The sequence below is a fragment of the Panicum virgatum genome, chromosome 1K (assembly GCF_016808335.1).
Source record: "Panicum virgatum strain AP13 chromosome 1K, P.virgatum_v5, whole genome shotgun sequence".
In the NCBI taxonomy this organism is placed as follows: Eukaryota; Viridiplantae; Streptophyta; class Magnoliopsida; order Poales; family Poaceae; genus Panicum; species Panicum virgatum.
The window spans coordinates 42,522,474-42,546,967 of NC_053136.1; the positions used below are offsets into that span (position 1 = coordinate 42,522,474).

General features: G+C 48.9%; 2 protein-coding genes across 2 annotated transcripts; both read left to right on the top strand.

Annotated features, from left to right (window-relative positions):
* Positions 1 to 3,648: 3,648 nt before the first annotated feature.
* On the top strand, positions 3,649 to 4,701 carry LOC120709470 (defensin-like protein CAL1). Its single transcript, XM_039995116.1, has 2 exons — positions 3,649 to 4,035; positions 4,154 to 4,701. Exons 1-2 carry the CDS (start codon positions 3,972 to 3,974, stop codon positions 4,330 to 4,332), a joined length of 243 nt encoding a protein of 80 aa, XP_039851050.1. The 5' UTR covers positions 3,649 to 3,971; the 3' UTR covers positions 4,333 to 4,701.
* A 299-nt stretch (positions 4,702 to 5,000) lies between these two features.
* On the top strand, positions 5,001 to 5,502 carry LOC120655460 (defensin-like protein CAL1). The gene is made up of 2 exons (XM_039933295.1): positions 5,001 to 5,061; positions 5,234 to 5,502. Exons 1-2 carry the CDS (start codon positions 5,001 to 5,003, stop codon positions 5,500 to 5,502), a joined length of 330 nt encoding a protein of 109 aa, XP_039789229.1.
* The last annotated feature ends 18,992 nt before the right edge of the window (positions 5,503 to 24,494 follow it).

A 24,494-nucleotide genomic window follows, 5' to 3' on the forward strand; every position in this document is an offset into this window, starting at 1 on the left:
AACGGAACGGCAAGAATTAAGCAAGCATTGGACCTAAAAACTAAAGCAACTTTACAGATCGTCGTGGCAGATGCACACGCACCACTGCCGTAGCAAGCTCGACATGCATGCTTTGTTGCCAATTGCTTACTTATTGGACCAAACTCCGCACACTTGACACTTTGACAGGGACATGGGCCACGTAAATAAAGGAACGGGGTAACCGACCGACCGACCAGTTGCTCTTGTGATTTTCACCGCTCGAGTGCGCTTGCCCGTCCATGGCCACTCAGGCAGGCATTGTCGCTGCCAGTTACCTACCGCAAGTGCAACGCCACGTGCAGCGGCGGTGCAGCCTTTTGTTCATCTCTTCCTCCTCTTTTTACCTTTCTTTCCGTCCCCGCGACACGAATGGCCGGAGCTGCGCGTGGGGTTGCCGGAGCAGCTTGCTTTTGCACGAGCAGCGTCTGGACTCGGGAGTTCGCAGATGAGAGGACGTGGTGGCGTGGCGTGGCGGGCGTGCAGGATCGCCGCCGTCAGCCCGGCCGCTCTGTTGGACTCGGACACCGGCGCTGAGTGGACTCGCCCGTGCTGGAACTAGGTCGCCGTTTCGATCCGCAGGGCGAAGAGAAGCGAGGCGAGGAGAGAACATATCCGCAGCGCACGATGGGTTAACAATAATGATTACGCTGCTAATCCCAGCTGCAGAACCGGATTCCCGGGCCTAATGATGATGCGCCTTATCTCTCACCCGGCCCCAGCGCACGCACTAGCGAGCAGCACGGCACGATTTGATCACACGGCACAGCAGTGCGCGCACCGAACGGCTCCAATCCTCCTCCATCCGATCCGACGGCGCCGGCACCCTGACATCACCGCACCTGCCTGCGGCCTGCGGGGCACGGCACGACCACGGGCGCCGCCCGCCCCCACACCCACTGGCCGCTCCCCGCTCGTCGGCTCGTGCGTGCGTTCTACGTGGCGCGACGCCGCGCGCGCGCACTCGCCGCCGGATCGGGGCCGAAAAGGCCGGGGCGCTTTTCTTTGGCTCCGTCACCCGCTCCTCTGGCGCCCGGGTTCGCTCGACCGGCGGCGCGGCGAGGCACCGAGAGCGCGCGCGGAGGGCATGCGTGGCCGTGCCGTGCCCTCTGGAGGCCGCGCGCGCCGCGGGAGGGCCAGGCAAAGGGCCAGCTTTATTTCGCTGTCGCTACCTAACCACAAACAAGGAGAGAGGGCGTCAAAGCAGCCCATCAGAGGCCGCGTAGAAAAGCAAGCGCGGTGCTTCGTGCGCGCCTGCATTTTTGGCCCCTGTGCTGTGTGTGTGAGTGGTGCTCGGTCAGTCAGCAGCGTGCGTACGTGCAGCTAGCTAAGCTAGCTAGTAAGTACATCGTATGGAGAAGAGAAGTAAAAGGCCTCGAGCGATTCGGCTTTTGGGCTGTGGCCGATCCGAGTTGCCGTTGCGTCACGCCTCGTCTCGTTGGATGAGACGACGCGCGCCTGGACTGGACACGTACTCTGCAATTGAACTGCAATATGTGTGTGCCTGTAGAGTACAAGACCTTGAAATCATGAGATGAGCACTGGACGAGCCAGGGGCACTGTACATGAACTGATGAACACACTGTTCGTCTAGTTTGTCATTCAACTAGCCAGCAATATTTTTCTCTCACATCAAATCAGCATCAGCCACCAACCACAACCAGTTAGCAGTATTTTTCTCTTACAACAAATCAGCACCAGGCACAGCCAGCCGAACAAAAAGAACACTACGAGTTTGAAGTAGTCCTAGAACTACTAGCCTGGCCTTCTGGATACTTGTCACAAGAAGAGGGGATCGACCTACTTAAAAGATCCAAAGCGCAGTCCAATATGGCAACTTGCACACACGATCTAGCAAAAAAAAAAAAACGAAACGAAGCCATCTCTGAGCTCTCCCCCTTTACTATCTGCTGCGTCTGTAGTTGAAGGTGCCGCATTAGCATTGTTTCGTGAGTGCCTGTATAACCGGTAGAGAATGAAGCGGGCGCCGGCCACTAACCTCGGCACCTACAGCTACGACGACTCGCGGCAACGAGATTTGCGTGTAAATATATTCAAACAACGAGCAACGCAACGAGTGGCCGCCGAGGGGAGAAGAGAACAGAAAAGGTTGAGTGCAGGCAGTGGCGGATGCAGGATGAGAAGTAAGGGGGCTAAAACAATAAAAATGTTGATTTATGTGAAAATTTAATGATAATTTGATGCTTTTGCTACAGTGTTTTTACGTGTAATTAGGAGAGCTTAAGGGCCCTAGCCCCCCCCCCCCCCCGCTGGATCCGCTGCTGAGTGCTGGCCGGGCCTCTAGTGGGGCACGCTACGTGACGTCCCATGTCAGCCAACATGGATCACTATTCACTACTACTCGTCCTGCTACCGCGAGCTGCTGCTACGCTCGCTAGCCCAGGCCGGTTGGTCGGTTCCCAATGGCCAAGCAGTAGCTTCTATTGTTCTTTTTTTTTCAACGAGGACGGTGGCGCAGGCAGAATGCCTTCGACGTTTGCGGCACGTTGGTCTGTCGAGCGATGACGGTACGGGCACAAACTGAAAAACCGTGGGCTTGGAGTGCCGAGTGAAATGTGCTTTTGGTTAGTTAGTTGGAGCTCCCCGGCGAGGCGCGGTGACGCAGACCGCACAGAAGAGTCACGGCACCAATGCTCAATGTGCGCTTTGCTATTGCGTCCAACAGAGATGCGGCTTCTTTGGACATCCTCAAAATGAACTCTAGGATACGTGGTTTATGTTTTCGAGAAAAGAGAGCGGTGTGCCCCCTTTTTTTTAAAAGAAGAAAAGGAAAAGAAAAGAAAAATCCTCCAGAAAAGAAAAATCCGCGGCCCGTTGTGGTAGTACCATTAAGATCCGGCCCGGATCCCTTGTTCGAGATTGTACGGCCCAGTCATACTAGTACTCTCCCAGATCGCGAGAAAATGGGCCACGAGAGAACTGTGGCCTCCTTACTCAACATGGGCTGCTCTGCACAAAGGCGGGCCTGCACGGTATGTATGGGGCCCATCTCATATTTCATTGCTTGGACTTTTCCACGTACTGCGTGTGTCATTCTCAAAAAAAAAAAAAACGTACTGCGTGTGTCAGCTTATCTCGCGGTAAGGCACTCGAGCAAGAAATGTGTGGTCTGAATTGGATACACCGTTTCGCGAACGCACTGAATTCTACCGGCGACCCCTTGGTTCGCTGTCGGCAAGTGCGATCTGCTGTCCCAGTGGCCCAACCCGTCGCCATGGGCACCCATCAGATTCACGCGCGCGCATCTGCTCGCCGACGGCCGATCCATCAGATCAGGCTTCATTTTTTTTTTTGCAAGGTTGGATCAGGCTTCGGGGCTCAGGCCCCGGCGTCCCACCGCGAGGGACGAACATCCACAAAGAGCCAAGAAGTTGCCAGAGGCCATGCCGACGTGGAGCAGACTAGGCAGGGGCTCATCAGGGATAGCACTAGCAAAGCTGCACGTTTTATTTGCCGACTCCATGTCCAGCCGTAGCCCTGCCTGAATCGTGGTCCCAGTTCTGAGCGGCAGCGTGTGCATTGCATCGTGTGCCAGTCCTGCAACCTGCATGCAATGCAGCTACAGTAAAGGCATCGCATCAGCTAGAGCCCAGCGTGCGAATCCAGCCCGTCTCAGAGGCTACGGCGCTCCACCGCGCTGTAGCACATGGAAACATGGCGCCCCCGTGTCCTGTTCCTGCACAGCCTCTGATCACCAGAACGCGTCGAGAAACTAGCTAAGCTTTGCAGTTGGATCCTGTTCTAGGCCGTGCTAATAATCAGCTCGCGCGTTAAACCTCTAGCTCGGAGCTGACGCTCTATATAAACCCTCCCTCTCCGCTCCCCATCCACCCCCATCCCTTGCTACCTGCATCTATCGACCTTGCATTGGCGAGCTCACAGTTCAATCAGGTCCGGTTCGGCTTCAGGCCGAGCTCGTCGTCACCGAGGAGATGGCGCTCTCTCACCGCATGGCCGCGCCCGTCCTCTTCTTCCTGCTGCTCCTCGTCGCCACAGGTACGGTGCCTGGTGATTCTACCTCGATCGGTTTGCCAAGTGTGTTACCGTGTTGGTTCATTCCTAGTACCCTAGTAAATCAATCTATTAACCTCTCCCTCTTCCTTTGTTGTTGCAGAGATGGGGCCGGCGACGGTGGCGGAGGCGAGGCACTGCCTGTCGCAGAGCCACCACTTCAAGGGTCTGTGCGTGAGCAGCAGCAACTGCGCCAACGTCTGCAAGACCGAGAACTTCCCCGGCGGCGAGTGCAAGACGGAGGGCGCCACCCGCAAGTGCTTCTGCAAGAGGATCTGCTAGCCGCCCCCGCCCCCGCCCCGGCACTGCACTGGTCCTCCCGCCGTTGTTCGTGTGTTCTTCCTTCTGTTTGTCGGTTCCTCATGCGCGCACGCTGCGCCGTGAACGCTGTAGCGGGCTGTGTTCCTCTCGATCGTCTTGTTCTCTTTTCCTGGAATAAATTTGAACTCGGTGGCGGTGCTGGTGATGCCGAGGTGTGCGATGCCTGTGCGTGTGGATCATCTCGCTGTTGTTCTGCATCCGTATGCACTCCATTATTGGTGTACTCGTAGTCGTAGGCAAGGTGATGTAAGGTCCTCCTTTCAACATTGATGTAATAATGCAATGCAGTTTCGTGCTAGACAGCTTAATTAAGTGCCAGGTTTTCTTTAATCGTCTTTATGTCGATTTCCTTTTCACTCAACAACTGAACCAACATGGCACTACCCAGCCTCTTCCAATTGGAGAAAATTATACACCCAACTTATTAGCAGCTGTTAATTATAGTGTTAGGTCATGTTTGTCAGTTCTAAATTAAGCATTTCACTATTCTAAGGTCCAAGGCAGAGCTATTTATATCATATAAATATCCTAAACATGTTCAGTTCCAGTATATCCATTCTCATCCCTCCAGAGTCCAGACCTACGTTGTCCATCAGATTGATTCAGTCGTTCTCGGCTAACAACGAGAGATGGCACTATCCCGTGGCATGGTCCTCTCCTTCTTCCTGCTCCTCGTCGTCGTCGCAGCAGGTGATTAGTACAGGTGCCAAGTGTTAATCTCCGAGACCGCCCAAAAAAAAGTGTTATTTTATCGTTACCCATCTAATTCTACCGGGCAGATTAAGGTAACCAATCTGCGGATTGCAATGGGATAGATAAGATGTGATTGGTGAACGTACGATGCTTGTGTATTATGGTGCAGAGATAGGGACGATCGATGCCAAGGGATCAGCGGTTGGCAAGCAGACTGTGTCGTCCCTGACGATAGGTAAGGAGATGGAGAGGGAGAACAAGGAAGAGGAGGAGAAGAAGAAGGGGGAGAATCAGTGCCTGTCGCAGAGCTTCAAGTTTAAGGGCTTCTGCTTGAGCAGCGACACCTGTGCCGAGGTGTGCAAGAAGGAGGGCTTCCAGGGCGGCAAGTGCAAGATGGAGAACGCCGTACGCAAGTGCTTCTGCACGAAGCCTTGTTAGCTAGCTCGCCGGGATCGTCGATTTTGCTTGTTTAATTAACAAGGTGGTTGTACAAATAGCATGACTCCACATATTATTTTTGCCTGGGGACATATCTAGTGTAAACCACAATCTTGTAAAAATTCATGCAAACCACACAAAAAAATCATCTAAATTCACACAAAAAATCACACATGTGGATGATATAATGATACACAACTTTATAAAATATCTTGTCCAAACTTGACTTCGTCTGTGAGATATAAAAAGAACAAATTCCAAGTCAGGAAGCTGTCCATATGATTTGGTAGAAATTTGTTATTTTTATATCTCACAAATGAAGTTAAAATTGGACAAGATATTTTACAAGGTTGTGTATCATCATATCATCTACATGTGTGATTTTTTTGTTGAATTTAGACGACTTTTTTGCCGTGATTTGCACGAGTTTTCATAAAATTATGGTTTGCACTAAATATGTTCCCTTTATATAATAATAATATCCAAGATACTACAAATTTACACTCCATCAATACAAAATCTTCAGATTTCTCGATGAATTTAACGAACTAAAAATGTCAAGGTGGATGTGCGATCAAATTGTTGATGAATGAGAAGTTTAACAATCTGCTTCAGATAATATGAATTTGAGATAACATACTTGTAAGAGAACGTCACATATGTATTTCAGATAAGAGACTTCAATGTCAGAACATGCAAGATATTTTCTTCACAATAAATATTTGTAACTCATCGTAAACTATCTTACAGAAACAGTTTGTTCAGATAATCGGTCCATTAATATCCAGTGTCTTGCCGGAGTGAGACCAAGGAGATTAGAAGCAAGTGATTGGAGAAATCAACCGACAGAATTGATGAGAGGACTATTAGCTGATCGCCAAGAGAAGAAATCAGGAAAAAGTACGCTTTATTCCTTTAATGAAGCGGGAGAAACCTTTTGTCTGAAAAAAGAAATCAGAAAAAAGTGGTTGGTCCTTAAATGACAGCCTGTTTGAAGCAGTGAGCAGAGCTACAACGGCTTAGCAGCCAACAATAAACATTACAACTGAATCAGATCTTCTAGAACTGAAAATGGTACCTGAATACCAAATACTGACCCACTGTTATAGAGCTGATCAGAGTGTCGTACACGGAGACCAGCATGTGTCAATGTAATTTCTTTTTCCTTTATTCTCCCAACCGGATGTCATCAATCAGAAATTATGCCTGTTCTAACATGAAACTTGCTATCTCTGCATGATCAGCACGTTTAAATCAGCCAATGAGGCATGACTGTATCTTGGGCTAGAATGGAGATGAGAAGAAATAAGACATGTAAAAAAATTCAAGCGTGACTTAAGAAAAGAGAGGAGAAACAAAACACTGTAACCAGTTGAAAACCCAAAGAACTAACAGTTCCTACTGAACCATCACCCCAGTTCCTTCTCTTTATTGACATCATTTCAGCAGCGAGAAAAGGACAAGGCCGGACCACAAGCAGATGCAAATGATGAAATAACCGGGGGAAGTTGTCTGTCCATATATCATCAGGTTGATTAAAACCTACCCCTTTGAGCTGCTCTCCGCGACTCTGCTTCTTCGGCGCCGCGTGTCGATCAGCCATGACACCACGACCTTCTCCGCGCGCGCAGGGGCGCGGCCTCCTGGCTCCTGCGCAGAGGCGTAGGGGCCCACAGCACGGTGCCTTGGTCTGCGGCTCCCCGGCAGCAGGGCCGCAGAGGCCCACAGCGCGCGGCGCCTTGGTCGCTTCCACCGGCGCCGCGGAGCACGCAGACGTGGGCTGCCCTCTGACCAATGGCCCAGTTATATTTCTACCCCCACCTGCAGCGAGGACCGATAGAGGAGCAGGTAACGGTCTCGTGCATGCCAGACGCAGCCCCACCTCTCCCACCGAGCAGGCAGCAGGCGTGCTCATCTCTGAAGATTCGTTCCGTCCATCACTGTGTCCCATCGGAACAGTCGCAGCCTGCGCCGCGCGGCGGCCGTATGCGCGTGCCCTCCCTCCTCTCTACCAATGTTGAGGCTGTCCCATCAGAGTTACTAGGCGAGGCCGCGTCCCAGCGGGGTCGGTAGGGCGCGTGCACCCAAGTCTCGATTTGCACCCCGGCCGTCGTCGACATAATATCCTCGTCCCCATTCATCATCGGCTCCTCCACTTTCTTCTCCTTCGCTCCAGTTCCAAACTCTAGGTTTTGGTTCCCTGCTCCCATCCTCGGCCTATTTTCCTTACCCAGACCGCAACGCTCAGATCTGTGAGATTCGGCCGTTCCCTGCATCTTTGTCCACTCTTGCCTATTCGGATTTGAAGTGGCTTGATCTAATCTGCGGTTCTCTGGTGTTCTTATGTTCTTATGTAGGTGCATAGCAGGCCATGGCTTCGTGACCTAGCCGGAGGAGCAGCCGTCAGTACAGGAAGGTGAGTTGCCTGATTTTGGTTGTGATTGGCCTATTATGCTCCATCTTGTGCAGTGGATATTGATTGACTGCAGCTTTTACTCTTTTGTGTCGGCAGCTAGGCTCTTGGATCTAGAGCAATGTGATTAGGATTGCTTTAGTCTGCTCCAGCTCTTCACGCAATTCTCTTTCTGCTGCTTTGAATCTGCCATGCCTTGACCTGACCTGTTGGTTCTTGCTCTTCCAGTGCAGGTACATATGCGGCTATGGATTCGGTGACCTAGGCCGAGGAACTCCATTTGCAGCAGTCTTCTTGGGTTTGAGTAGCACGATCTCAAGGTGTTTTTGTCCCACTATGAAAGAAGAGGCCTACAGTGACGGGCGTCATCTCTCTACGGTGACGGGCATCGGTATGAGCCGTCACTTATGATATTCTTAGTCCGTCACATATGTCAACACATTGGTGACGGGCATTATTTTTTTGCGTGCTAAAATAAATATTTGCAGCTTGAATAAAAATCAAAAAATATTTTCTTTTTCCCACCGCGCTGTCTAAGTGATATTGTGATCGTGTGATGCAAATCGATTGATGTACTGTAGTTTTTTGTTGGCTGTCTGGGACAGACCGGTCTGTGCGACCGAAGATTCTGGAGTCATAGAGAGCTCTATGTTGAAGAATGTCATTATTTAGAAAATGGAAGTGACTTGTGAATCAAAAATGAATTTCATTCTTATATGAAGGAAGATTCAAAGTCACTAGCTCAAGCAGGTATGCTCAGTGAGTTAAGGATGTTGACAACCTCAAGATGTTGACTGAAGGAGTTCGGCTTGATCAAGATATAAAAGATTAAGTGTTGTGTATGTGTCATTTCATGTGAACTTGAGTATGGGATGCCGTACTATCAAGGGGGATGCAACATCAGTGGTCTGACATTACCAAAAGTGCTCATAACTATCCCATGTGAGAAAAATCAGAGAGAAACACTTGGGAGCAGAAAACCTACTGGAACCGGTCTGACCGGTCGGGGTCCAACGGCTAGTAAATTTGAACCGACCAGTCTGACCGGTCTGGGGGACCGGTCTGACTCTGACAGAGCAACGGCTAGTTTTTGAGAGAGGGGTATTTATACCCCACACCCTCACACATTCGTGTGTGCTGATGCCATTGTGATTCTGAGCCATCTCTGAGCAGTGAGAGCACTTGAGAAGTCCTCCCCAACCTCTCTTTGTGAGATTTGAGTGAATGAAGATTAGATTCTTGAGTTGGGTTGAGTGAAACCTTTGCTAAGAGAGCATTTGAGCAGTGAGAGTATAATCTCTAGCTTGAGCACTTGAGGTTGTGTCGGCCAACTCAATTGAAGCATTTGTTACTCTAGGAGGTGAAGCCTCCTAGACGGCTAGGCGTCATCGGCTAGCTCCCAAGCTTGTGGTGAGCAGCAGAAAATTTGTTGCAGCAGCGATTGTGTGCCACGAGAACACATGGTCATGTAGTGGAAAGAAGGAGATAGCTTGACCTTGTGGTCGCCATAAGCTTCCTCAACGGAGACTAGGATTCACACGTGGTGAACATGGTGAATCCGAATTTTGGTGAAACAAATCTCTGTGTCTCCTTTGCATCATCTTCATTTGGTTTGCCTCACACTTTGTGCTCTAGCTTTATTTGTGCTTCCGCTTCGATGTACTCGATTGTGTTGTTTCTGTGTGTGTAGGGTGTTGAAATATATGTGTGAGCATCTACAGCAGCATCACACCAAGTTGCATTTGTGCTAGAGCTCGTAAAGGGGAGAATTAACTCGGTTTGTGCAGGTTCTGCGTAGGACCGGTCTGACCGGTCTGGGTGTTGGCTTCCTGCTTCTAAGTCTAGGACCGGTCTGACCGGTCTGTGGCTGACAATTTGTTTAAGTGTTTTAATATGCAGGATTAGTTTTTTAAACACCTATTCACTCCTCTAGGCGACATCACGCGATTAAGGTCCTTTCAAAAATTGTCAGCACATTGCCGAACCTCTCGCTTTTATAGTTCTTAGTTGTCAAACCAATTAGGATTCCTTAACGTGGTAGTGAACCCAACATTGATCTCAGCATAGAGTTGTGTTTATTGGTTACCCATTTATGTGTTTAAGCTATTCTGACTTTTCCAAAATAAGACTATTTCCACACACAATGGACCGGCATTTACCTATACAATCGGCTAGTCTGCCACCTCTGTGTATATTGGATCGAAACAGTTGGCTATTCAGCGTGTCTAATAGCTTGTGCTTTTTCTTGTGCATGCAGCAATCTTTCTGTGTTTGACAAGCAATATTCTTGGGTTCGAGAGATTGCAATGGCCATATGTAGAGTATATGGCCCTCTTGATCTTTTTGTGACATTTACATGCAACACTAAGTGGAGAGAGATTGCCGATACTTTGCTATATGAGCCAGGCCAGCAGCCTTGTGATCGGTCTGATTTGATTGTACGAGTGTTCCATATGAAAGTCAATGAACTCATAGATGACATCAAGGAGGGTAGGATGTTTGGTGCAGCGGGTGCATGTGAGATATAGTATATAAGCTAAGATCCCATGTTGCTCCTCACCCTTTGTTGATGGTGTGCCTAAGTTATGTTCTTCTATATGCAGTTCTATACACTATAGAGTTCCAAAAGTGTGGCCTGCCCCATATACACTGCCTTGTCTGGCTGGCTGATGCACGCTCAGAGTTTAGTTCTTCTACCATGGCATTATCTGTGCAGAAATCCCCGACATAAACATTGACCACTAGGTTATGCTTTGGTTTATGAGTTCATGATACACTGTTCATGTGGCAATGCCAACAAAAAATGCCCATGCATCAAAGATAACAAGTGCTCAAAGAACTTTCCTAAATCATTCCAAGATGAGACGATCGTAGATGACATTGGCTTTACTATCTACAGGCGTAGAAATGATGGTAGGCATGTTCTGAAGAATGGTGGCAGGCTAGATAACAAAAATGTTTTTCCTTATAACATGGACCTTCTACAAAAATACAATGCACACATCAATGTTGAACGGTGTAATAAATCCAACATGATCAAGTACCTGTTTAAGTACATTACAAAGGAGAGTGATAGGGCGAAGATTTACTTTGAGGTTACTGCAAGGACAGCTAATGCATCTACTGGACCTCAGTTAGCCCCATGTAACAAAATCAAGGAATACATTGATGCTAGATTTCTATCTTCTTGTGAGGCTATATGGCGTGCTTTTGAATTTGATCAGGTAATTAACTCTTTACTGTTATTGCAGCTGCATCTAGCATTCCATGTCCGATACTTTTTAGCCCCAATAATCCTTTAAGAAAACCAAAATTTCATTCACACACTTATGTAGACTGAAATGTAGCATGTGAATGATGTTATTTATTCCCTTCAGTAGCCTTGCTTTCTAATTTTGGTACATCTTCACACAGGACAAGGCCTTGGTTGCTGCTGCAGATGCACCTGGTGATTCCTCTATAAGGACATGGAAAAGCACTACAAAGAAGAGGTATCCCCACTAGCAACCTCTGTTTTTTTTACTTCCACCAGTTGTTACCTCGCTTATTGGGAAAGTGATGCAGCCTAGCTTATTAGTATTTAGTACCTCATCTGATATGTGAACAGTGGAGGGATTTCAGGGGTAGAATCATTCGAGCTACATGATTACCTCATAATAACATAATCTGAAAAATGGTTTAGTTAACTGAGCATAATGTGACATTTTTATGAGAAGGAAAATGAGATTAACAAGGCATATAACCACATAATCTCAGCTAATCAAAGTGTCGAGGTGAGATAACTTAAACAAAATGCATTAAGAAGACACAGTGTGTTACTATTTTGTTGATCTTTTTAAATTAGCAACCCAGGATGCCATCCATGGTTGTGGCGTCCACGGCGCCAGGAACTCCCACATGTTCGCCGGCTCGCCGCTCGACCGGAACGGCGGAACCCGGACTTGTCAGGCTATAGGCTATCGACATCGGGCCGTCGTGGCGCGAGGAGGGCATCGTCTGACGTCTGGGCAGCAACACGACCCCCACGTCTGTTTGGCTGCTCGTAGGGGACCAAAGCCACCGTGACGGCCTCGTCTCTGGATCGCGGCACATCCATTGGCCTCTGCGAGACGGGGGCTGGGCAGCGCGCGGAGCAGAGGACGGCGCCCACCGCCCAGCGGCAGCGCAGGGGGTGGACGGTATTTCATTTACCATCCACCCTGGGCCCCACTTGTAATATAGAAGAACACTCAAAGCAAAGAGAGGGGAGGGGTCTGTTGTGCTACCTAATTGTAAAATTGGTCAAAGATAAGCAAAAAGGAAAGGAAGCAGACCACCACACCAGCACCCTTCACAATGTACTGCGGGTAGGGGTGGTAATGGGCCATGGCTCTAGTGGCCTCTTCACTGCCCAACAAATACCTTTAAATATTTTAGTTCAAAACTATATAACATTAGAGCCCAGCCCTTTTAGGGCCCGGCCCTTAGATTTTCTAGTTCAAAATTTTGGACCCTTTTAGGGCCCTAACCGCGGGGGTCGAGTGAGGCGGAACCCTCCCGCAAGGGTCGGGCGAGGCGGGGGCCTCCCGCACAGGCAAGGCACCGCTCCTCCACGCGTGGTTGGGCCACCGTTGCCGTCCACGTGAGGTCATGTTCACCCTCCTCCAGTTCCACCGCGTCCACCCTGCCGGCCGGCTCGTGGCCGTGCCCCTTCCTCGCCGACACCTCATTCCACCCCTCCTTCGCGGCTCCCCAGCGCTTGTGTCACCGGCCACCTCCTTCCGCGATGCGGCCGGATTCACGATAATACTATAAGTTGGATACCATTAATGATAATACTATCACCTCAAGGGCTCTCTTTCTCCAAAGTCCTTCCTCCATTTCAGCATCCCCGCGTCGAACTTCTTGGCTTTCAAGAACCTGTGATGAGACATTTGTCTGACAAGTTTAGATTCTGGTATAGTGGTGTGAGGAAGCGTCCAAATTGATCCTATTTAATCAAGTAATCGTCCATTGATTTTCTAGATTAAAAAGGACCAACCCCGGTAGTCCTTGGAATGTGTCATGAGCAACGCCCATGATTTGAACACACTCCACACGCACAATATGTTAAACATCATCACACAAGCACACCCGTACATAGAGTTCACATTACATAAGAGGTTCAAAGTACATAAAATAAGTCTTAGAGTTTTGCAGAAGAAAGTTTTACGTCATGCTCATTCCTTACATAGTACAAAATAGAAGGTTAACACTATATGCCGATAGTGCCATTCTCATAGCCACCGGCCATCTACTCCTCACTCGCGCCTCCGTCCGTCGAGTAGAAGTACTCAAAGATAGTCTCTGGCTGCGGCTCACCTGGAACAACTTAACAAGAGCACCATGAGTACAAAAGGTACTCGCAGGGCTTATCCAATATGGGTATATACTTTCCTGACCTCAAGGAGAATGCATTTGGTTAGTAGCGTGGATAGGTCATGGTATTTAATTTTGCATAAAAGCAACTAACTTTGATCAAGTTATAATAAGCAGAAGACATGGCATCTATGATCTCTATAACATACATCAATACAATTGCATAAGTGAAGTGATCATAATTCATAAGCTCATTCTTCCATGAACTCATTCACCAAACTCTACATTGAAGGAACTTTAGAGAGCTTGCTCAATGATCGAAAGCGAGGCTATTGCAATAGATTATTAACCCTGCAAGGGTGTACAACTTTTTTCACACGAGAACAAGACCAACGACCATACTCACAGCCAAGGATAAGTGTTGATTCATGTCTTAACCTTTCACACAAATACAACCGGCTATGAGCGAACGGTCGGGAAGGACAAGTGCACCAGAACCACCGATCACACTCCATCACAACTCGCACCGAATCCGATCAAGGCAAGGTGTGACTCATGCTAGTTGGCTTACCGTCCCATTATTAATCATGTGGTTTGTAACATCCCGTAATTTTTACAGAATGTTAAATTCTCCAAAAATGTGAGTTTTCAAAAACTTTTTGTGTGGTTGTGATAATAGCTAGAAAAATATAAGAGTTAGTGCTATCTCTCTCAAATTTCCTAGAAATTTAAAACCAAATAAATATAAGGATCCTAATGCTAGAGTGAATTATTTGGCTTTATTTGGATTTTATTGCCTCTACCTTGTTTCAAATCGAATTAATGAATCTTTGTTTGAATTGAGTGCAATTTAGTTTGAAATAAGTCATTCAAACTAAATTCAAAAACTAACTAAACCCCCTAACTTGACCTTGGGCCAAAACCCAACTGACATCTAACTAAGCCAGCCCAAAACCCCAAATCAACCTGGCTCAGCTCGTCTTTCCTCTCCGGCCCGTTAACCGCGCTCCAGCCCAACCTCGCTAGCCCGTCTCGGCCTCCACGGCCCACAGCCGCGCGGCCCAGGGCCGGTCGCCGCTCCCCTTTTCCCTGTGCACCAAGCCATCCTGTACCCCTTCACCGCCGTGAGTGACTGACATGTTGGGTCCACCTGTCAGCCTTTTCTTCTTCCTCCCAACCACTCCCTCTCTCTCTCTGATTCAGATTGGGTGACATTGCCACAGCATGTCACCCTGAAACATTTGGCCAATCTGGAGCGTCGAAGGAGGATCGGATGTCTCGTGGCGCTTCGGCCGCGACACCCCATTTTGGTGGCCAAATCAGACCGAAGCACCCCGTTTTGAGCCCAGCGCGCACCCAAATTGGCCTGTCCCTCCACCCCGTGCTCGCCCCGGTCCCGCGGAAGTCCCAATCCCGCACCTCGCGACGCCGGGAGCCGTAGCGGTGGTCGCCGGGATTGTCGTCGCGCCGCGAGTACGGAGACGGCTGCTGCTGTGCGAGCATGAAGTGGAGCTGCCGGCGCGAACAGAGGCCGGTGGCCGGCCTTGCGCGGGCCTACCATCGGGGGACGTCCGTCGCCGGGGCAGGCGACCGGCCGGCCGCCGCGGAGGACGGGGCTGGGCCCCAGCTCTGCTGCCGCAGCGTGCACCTCGCTGTCGTTGCCATCGAGTTGGGAGGCAGGCGTGTCAAACCATGCAGCCTAGCGCACGCTGGTTGGCCAAGTCTTCAGATCAGGATTCTGCTGGCCCAAAGCATTATCAGACGCAGAACTACTCGTCAAACGATGCCCAGGGTGCCAGTACTTCGCTAAACAGAGTCAGCTGCCTGCTCACAACTTGATAACCATACCTCCATCATGGCCTTTCGCTTGCTGGAGCCTTGACATGATAGGACCACTCCCAACAACGCCAGGAGGTTTCACACACATATTGGTGGCAGTCGACAAGTTTACTAAATGGATCGAAGCCAAGCCAATCAAGAAATTATCATCAGATCGGGCAGTCGAGTTCATAAGTGAAATACTCCACATATTCAGTTTTCCAAATACAATCATAACCGATCTTGGATCAAACTTCACCTCGCAAGAATTCTGGGATTATTGCGAGAAGTCCAGCATTGAGATCAAGTACGTATCTGTTGCACACCCAAGAGCCAACGGCCAAGTGGAACGCATCAACAGATTGATAATTGATGGCTTAAAGAAAATAATCTTTGATTCTACAAGCAAAAAGGGAGGTAAATGGCTAGCAGAACTACCAATGGTAATCTGGGGGCTGCGCACCCAACCTAGCAAGGCCATAGGCCAAACACCTTTCTTCTTGGTATACGGCTCCGAAACAATACTGCCGGCAGATATCATGTGGAAGTCACCTCGATTAGAGATGTATTACTCAGCAGAAGCCGATGGGAGTCGACAGTTAGAACTGGACTCACTCGATGAGAGAAGATGCAATGCGCTGCTACGATCAACCCGATATCTCCAAAACATGCGAAGATATCACGATCGCAACATCCAGACAAGATCTTTCAACTCCGGAGACATGCTCCTCCCCAGAATCCAAGATGGGACAGGCCTCCACAAACTCAACTCAAGATGGGAAGGACCCTTCATCATCACAAAAGTCACAGGACCAGGATCCTATCGACTGATCTACGCGGACGGACTCAAAGTCCCCAACTCTTGGAACATCGAGCATCTTCAAAAGTTCTACCCATAAGCTATCAGAGGTCACCTCCCGGATTTCAAATTTCAATAAAGAAACATGATCCTTCGGAGTTCAATTCTGTAACATCCCAGTTTTCATCACTATTGAAAGAAATGCAAGGCAACCCTCTAAAACATTCTCCACTAAGCAAGAGTGATATATTTTCCATGGAGTACTCTAGAATTGGTAATAAGTAAAATTTTGAAAAGGTTAGAATATTTTGGAATTCTCTAGAAGGGGGACACTTGTCCTAATACCATGACTCCCCTTGGCCTATAAATAGAGCCCCCCTCCTTGCCATGGCATCCATCCATGAGCAAGGTAGATGAGTTGTGGTAGGGCTAGAAGGGTGAGTGCTAGGCTAGCCACTTAAAGGTGTGTGTTCCTTTGTAACTTTGTTGCTCCAATAAGGTAAGTGTCTTTATAAGTGTTAATCTCCTGGTTAAATTTAAGTACTTAGTGTATAAGTTGTGATCCATCGAAGGTTAGCTCTACCACCTGGGATCACAAAAGGGTCTGGGCTTCATCGAAGGTTGGCTCTGTCACCCGGAAGCCAGCTTCATCTGTTGGTAGGCTCTGCCTCCCGGAAGCAAAAGGCGGCTCTGCCGTCAAAAGGACCCGGTACACTAAGTAACTAGAAGCTGACCGACTCTGAAGTGAGTTGGTGTGTCATAGGGGTAGATCCTCAACTTAGTGGGTATTAGGGCCACCTCAGTTTCCAACAATCACTAAAATAAAACTTATGTTGCAATTAAACTGGTAACATAAAATAATACTAACGTTATATGAGGTATTACATAACTACTAGGCAAACTATTTTATACTCTTGCCTTGCATTAGTACATTCGTTCCCTTCAGTGACCAGCATACGCATGCTTGCACCTATGACAAAAATCATCTCGTCTCTTTCCATAGAAGCCTCTCGAGTCACCGTACCACGCCATAATTCCCAGACAATCATGACAGCACCTACCTCCTTCGCCATAACTTTATCATCCCCTGGAAGCCACAGAGTACCCACACCACTGACCTTGAAATGACCCGTCATTGCAGCACTCACTCCATTTCCTGGAAGCCGGCAAGAGTGCTCACAATATTAAATAACCCGTCATGCAAATATGGCGGCACCCACCTCACCATAAATCGGGGTCGTCGCGCACAGTGTCGGCCGAGATTTTTTCTCCGCCGCGCGAACCGCCTCACCTTGTCTATAAAAGAAGCCGACGCCCCCTCCCTGCCGTTCTCACCCGCGCTCGCTCTCGCTCGCGCACGCGCGACACGCCGGCCCCACGACGGAACCACGCGCTGCCGTCGGCACCACGCCGTTCCGCCCACCTCCGCGTCCCCACCTCGCCCACGCCGCTGCAGCGTCCTCGCCGGCTTTGCCGCCTCGACGCTCGCGCCTTCAGCGCTGCCACTGTTCGCGTTGACGACGAGCTGCCGCAGCCCACACCGTCGCCCGTCCCTGCGCGACGCCGCTGCTGCTCTCCTCGCCTATAAAAGGAGTGAGGCCGTGACGAGCCCCGTCACCAGCCCAAGCACACCGAGCCGCTTCGCTCCGCTAGCTGAACCATTCCTCACGAGCACAGTTCACTCACGAGACGAAGCTCCAACTGCTGACCCTCTTCTTCGAGCTGCTCCGCGCCAAGGTGAGATGGCAGGCAGCTCCCCAGCCATTAACTCTGCAATACTAATAAAGGCCCAAAACACCCATCAGGCCATGAGCACTTAATCCAAATCATTCTATTTTTAGAACCGAATACCAAACAATACTATAAACTCAATATCTCCTTCATATCAACTCCTTTTCACGTAACTCTTTTTCCTAAACTCTCCTCAAATCATATACTATCTATTCCTCCTATTTTCATCTCCATTTGAGCTTATTTTATAGCTTGCTTGTGTTTGTTTGCTGGTTGTGCCATTTTCGCCCGTAGATCACGGAGTGACCGAGGAGGAGCCTGCCAAGGAGTACGAAGGCCAGTACCGCGAGCCGGAGCCAGAAGACCCGTACCGCGAGCAGGAAGTCGCCGCCGCCGACATGTACGTAAGCGAAGGCAAGTTTCATCGACCCCTACGTGAGCGGTTGCATCCATGTGAGGACGTCTAGTTGTAGCCCTAGTTTAGGATCGATTACATATACCGGTACTTGAGGGATTGAGTGTGCTCATACATGCATATGAGTAGTTATGCATATCCAGAGTTGAGACTAGAATATGAAGGGTTTTGGCTGAGGCTAGGGCAGTTGGGTATGCTGGAGCCGGCGCTACCGTGGTGGTAGACTAGCAGGTGAGTGCTACCGTGGCGGTAGGCTCGAGTTGACATGTTGAGGGATGGTTGCTGCCCTGGTGAACCATAAGGATCGAGTTGTTTTGACATCTCACCTAGCTTACTTTAGTACGACCACAGGTTCCAGTATGGGCCGGACTTAGCCTAATCCCACTGATTAGTCTGACGGTCGCATGGATGGTTTACGGGTATAGACCATTGGGGTCAGGGCCCGAGGGTTTGTCCGGCCGGGCTGGGGCGTGACCACGGCTGGGTGTCGGCTATGTCGGTTGCCCGTTCGGGCAGTCGAGCGTGTGGGTACAGTGTACGACCTCTGCAGAGTGTATAATCCATTCGAATGGTCTGTGTCCACGGTATGGATAGGCTACGGTGTGGTACTGACAACTAGTGAGCTACCTACTGTGGGTTGTGTCGGGAAGAGTTGCATACCATGAGTTGCATTGCTAATGCTTGCTGAGTGCTCTTGTACTCAACCCTTGTTGATTTTTCTCCAGAGGATCCTGACTTTGTGCCAGAAGACTGCGAGTAGATCGTGTCTGCACCCAAGCTGATCGAGTGGAGCCGTGATGGATGAAGAGCTAGTCCTCCATGCCGTCATGCTAGTCGTTATCCTATGGTTGTTCCGTGTAGCTTTGTGTTGTCATTTTATCTCTCGTGTACATGTTGAATAAAGCTCTATATGACTCTGGACTCCACTTGATGTAACATGTATTATGCCGGAGACCCTATTCGGTAATTAGTACATGGTTTAGCCTTGATCTTTGGGTCGGGACACTTCAGGTGGTATCAGAGCCATGCTTGGCTGTAGGACACGCACCGGTAGTAACAATGACCGTAGGAGCCCTAGGATGCTTAATCCTTGAAACTCTATTACTCCTTAAAACTTTATCCTTATTATGCTAACCCTACCTTTGTAAGTCAGATGTCGGATGACTGGACCACCACCTACTGCATCAATGAAGATGGATTCCCAGGGTGCTTTATGCTGCCACGGTGCGACTTGGTATTCTGGAACGACCGGAGTACGTGGGTCACGAGTTCATGGAGCATGGCACCGAAAGCTGTGAGGTCACCATCCATATTGGCGCCGGTGATAAGTACTTGGAGATGCAACCCTGGAGCGTCACCGCCACTGGAGCCCATATGCCTGACACCATTCAACTTGTAGCTCGCAAGGCACTGCGGTATCTGTGCCAGATGTTTGAATGGCACTTGGGTTCCACTCCCATGAAGTACTTTCCACCATTGGATCATAGCCGTCCTGCTTGGGCGGCGAGGATCCGCAACCTGGAAAGCCCCGCAGGGATAGAGAAGAACCCCACAGTTGCTTAGCCTCGACAATTTGTGCGACCAAGTGCATCAACATGTGAGAGATTTAATCCAGCGTGCTGAGGGAGCGGAGTCCCGTTGGCGTAGGGCTAAACTGGTCGTAGCCCAGGCAGAAGCCCGAGCAGCCGAAGCTGAAAGCCGCCTTGCCATGGCCGAAGAGAACCTTAGGGAGCAGGCAGATTGCCACAGTCAGCTCCTTAGGGGTGTCTACTTAGTGGACCGTGCCAAGCGCAAGGAACGCCATCCCATGACTGCCGCGGAGCCGCCAATATTAGATGGAATTCCGCTGTATCCCTTGTCCCAACCAAGCAGGAGGATTGGTGAATCAGTGCCACCCACACCTCCCGTGTCTCCCCGAGATCCCAGAAATAGTGACCCCGAAGACCGTGTTGTAGGGTTCAGTAGTCGAGTCGTCCCAGCTGAGCCTTAAAAGTCGAGCCGCGTTATTGTAATCCGTCGTGTCATGTATCCCTGCTTGTTTGAATGAATGCTTGTGTGGTGCTTGAATGATTCGTTTGTGTTGTGTGCTATTATATATATACAAATCTACCCCAGTAATAAATTAGGAGAGCCACCTAATCTTACCTTATCCCTCCTTGACCGCAGATGTCCCGTCGTTCGAGCCGAGTCCAGGGACTCCATGCTCAGGAAGACGGTGACGAGGTCAACCCGAGAAACCAGGCCCCTCTGAATGTAGCCCCAGAAGCACCAGAAAATGGACACCTACCGCCGCCACCTCCCTGTTCCCCAGCACCCATTGATCTGGCAGCCATACTGCAGCAGCAGAACCAACTCCTTCAAGTTCTTGTGACCACTCTCATAGCTCAAGCTCAAGGCAATCTTGGCAATAATAGACCTGCAATGCATCATAATGGCAATGGCAGCAGAATTGCAGATTTCAACCGCTTGCAGCCACCTAAGTTTGGCGGATCTGATAACCCTATTGAGGCAGATGATTGGCTGCGAGAGATTGAAATGAAGCTCGAAGTGGTCAATGCAGATGATAGAGACAAGGTTTTGCTCGCAGTACAATAGTTAAGGGGACCAACCCTTGCTTGGTGGCAGAGTTACCGGGAAATAAATGAAAATGCTAACGAGATGGTATGGGCTGACTTTGTCAAGATCTTCAGAGAACATCACATTCCCAACAGTGTTATGAAGCTCAAGAGGGATGAGTTCAGAAAGCTTCGTCAAGGTGGTATGAATGTGACGGAGTATCTTCATAAGTTCACAGAGTTGTCTCGTTATGCACCAGAGGATATCAATGATGACGAAAAGAAGCAAGAAACTTTTCTTGGTGGGCTTAAGCCTGAAATCAGGACCTTGGTTGAAGTCACCACCCACAGTGACTTTAATGCCATGATCAACAGGGCTATCACCACTGAGAGAAATAGGAAGTCAGAACTCAGTGAGCGCAAACGACAGTTTGAAAGCAAGAAGCCCCAGCAGATGGAGAAGTTTCAGAGGACTCAGTATCCGGCTCACTCAGGCCAGAGGAGCCAGGGTGCCTTCTCATTCAAAACGCACCCCGGTTCTTTCCAGAAGACAGCCCAGTCAGCTCCTGTTATGAAGACCCAAAATACCTTCCGCACCCAACCGACTGGTGGAAGTCAAGTGACCAATGTGAAGACCTGTTTCCACTGCCGCGAAGCCGGACACTACAAGGCCAACTGTCCGTATCTCAATCAGCCCGCCCCTTCTATTTTCTCCATCTCTGTTCAAGGACCAAAGCAGCCGACGGGAGCCAACCGTACAACACCAGCTAGGAGCCAGCAGCAGTCCTTCGACAAGGCAAAGGTGAACCATGTGTATGCTGAAGAAGGAGAGGATGCACCAGGAGTGATTTTCGGTGAGTTTCTGGTCCAATCAGCTCTAGCCTCAGTGCTCTTTGATTCTGGAGCATCGCATTCCTTTATATCCTCCCACTTTGTGGAAAAACATGATATACCTACTATAGCCCTTAAGAGGCCGCTAATGACACGTTCGCCTGGAGGTCATATACCTTGCCACTTAGGTGTCTTAGATATCCCTATAAACCTAAGTGGGGTAGTATTCCTTGCCAACATAGTAGTCCTTGCTTCCAAAGGGATAGATGTCATACTCGGAATGGACTGGCTCACCAAGCACCGAGGAAACATAGCCTGTACTGAGAGAGCAGTGACAGTCACCAACCACCAAGGGTTAACAGTCACATGCCTAATCCAGTCTAGCCTATCAGACTCCATGGTGAACCACATTCAAGCAGAATCCCCAGAAGATGTGCCAGTAGTTCAGAAATTTGCAGATGTGTTTCCAAATGAATTACCCGGCATGCCTCCAGAAAGAGACGTAGAGTTCACTATTGACTTAGTCCCTGGAACCAAGCCTATATCAAAGAATGCCTATCGGTTAGCAGCCCCAGAGCTTGCCGAGTTGAAGAAGCAGCTTGAGGAGCTTCAACAGAAGGGATTTATTAGACCTGCTGCTTCTCCGTGGGGAGCCCCAGTGCTCTTTGTGAAGAAGAAAGATGGAAGCATGAGACTTTGTGTGGACTACCGTGACCTGAATGCAGTCACCATCAAGAACAAGTACCCTCTGCCTCGGATTGATGACCTGTTTGATCAGCTGAAGGGAGCTAAGTTCTTCTCCAAGATAGATCTGAGGTCAGGTTATCATCAGCTCAGAGTGCGAGAAGAGGACATCTCTAAGACAGCCTTCAGGACCCGTTATGGGCAGTATGAGTTCACAATGATGCCTTTTGGTCTAACTATTGCCCCTGCCTTTTTCATGACCCTCATGAATAAGGTGTTTATGGAGGAGTTAGATCGGTTTGTCGTGGTAGTGCTAAGATGAAGCCCTTGTTTGAGGCTACGGGTCACAAAGACCTCTATTAGGAGTCACCTCCTAAGAAAGGTTGTTATCATAGGATTAGTTGGGCGTTAGTTTTAATTGTGTCGTTTAGGTTTAGGTTAGTGTAGTCGCGCTCCGGTTTTTATTTCAGAAATGTGAACTTTGGCTCCCCTGTGTTAATGTCGGCAGAGCCCCATTATCTTTCATATTTGGTTTGTTTTTGTCTATGATCGAAGAGCAGGTCGAAAACAAGTGTGGGGGGAGATCCCATGACGCTACACATTCATGATCACATTCACATGTCACGTGCACCTCCCGCTCCGACTCATGAGTTTGCATTACCTCACTTGTTTCCTCCCTTTAGCGTTTCTAAACATGAGCATATCTTCTCAAATTCTTTAACTTGTTTAAGAAATTTGCTAATAAGAGCTCTTGATAGATGCCTTGCATAAATATTTTTCATACTGCGCTTAGGTTTGTTAACCATATTTTATAGGACCCATGATGCTTAGTTGTTGACTAACGTGAGATATCTGGTTTAAAGTTGATCGTTTCTCTCATGTTGACCAGTTTGGGAATTTTATTTATAAAAACAAAAAACTGAGTTCTTGGTCTTATCTCTTTATCCATCATCCTACCAGAGCCATATGATACTATCCACTTGAAAAACCCCATGCTTTGTCTCTTGGTTACATGTTGAGCTCGATCAAATTTTGTGACCCACTATGGTTTTACTTTGTTTACGCATTTGATTTAAGGTTTTATGCCCAGATGAACCTCGTGCTCCTTAAATACTGTTTGACAACAATATTAAAAAAAAAGAGAGATGAAAAGATGGCATGCCAAAGAAGCATGACCAAAAGAGAGAGAGAGAAAAGATGGCATGCCAGAGAAGCATGACCCAGCAAATAAAGTCAGACATGAAAAGGAGCATGTGTTTATCTGTGCACTAACTCGATCAGTCGTAAATAAGAGTGTAAACCTATGGATCCAATCTTAGATCTTGCAACAGATTTGAGCCAGGGAGAGGACATTCTACCTCATCCACCGAAACGCCGGTGAGGTAAAATATGGATAAATACTGGTAAGAAGCTATGAGCGACTCTAATAGACCCATGGAAGAGAGTAAGACCATGAACATTTTTTCTGAAAAAAATTCTTTCAAAAATCCCCAAGTCTGGCAACATGACAGGATGACACTTGAAGCCAAGATCATTCCGTTCTTCAACAACTCAAGATATCATGATAGACACATTCAAGTTCACAAGCAAGAGCAATGTATGGAATAACTTTTGTGTAGGATATTCTATCAGGAAGCTACCGCTTTACCTCAGTCCTGACCTTTACTCGGGACGAGCAAAGGGCCAAGTGTGGGGGATCTTGTTGACGATCACTAACGACCAATTTTGACCGTCAACTCCTGCACAAAAAGGAACCAAAATGGGGAATAAATGCTAGGATAGATTTATTTACTAACAGATTCCAAAGATGATGTTCTAGAATGTGTGCAGGTGATTTTGAGCTAATTTTGCAGCATAATGTGTGGTTTAATCCAAGACACAACGTTCCGGCAAATCAGGATGTGGCACGTGTCAGAATATGGAGTATAGGGCCCAACAGAGCAAGGAACCGACATGATAAAAGATAAACCTCATGCCATTGACAAGTGGGCCCAGGAAGCGACCCACAGGCCAAAATGCAAGGTCGGTGGGCCCACTGGGAGGCCGGCCGACCAAGCAGGCCGGCCGACCTACTCGTGGGCCCCACCGCCTTAAGTCAGACATGTGGAGGCTTGGCATTGGATGAGGAGGTCAGTTCCAGCTGCTGCACCTCGTGGCTCCCTCCTATAAATACAAAGGGGGGGGGGGTAGAGGAATGGACACACACACACACACACACACACACACACACACACACATCTCACCCTCTCAACTCACCCTTCCTCCCTTGGAGCTTGAGGCCTTCATCCTAGATGCTTAGGTAGACTAGGAGGTGTAGAAGAAGAGGGGGAGAGTGAGGAGGAGTCGGGGGAAGTGCCGGGTTTGTTGGCACTCTTCTCCGCTTGTACCTCGACGGATGCTTATTCGGTT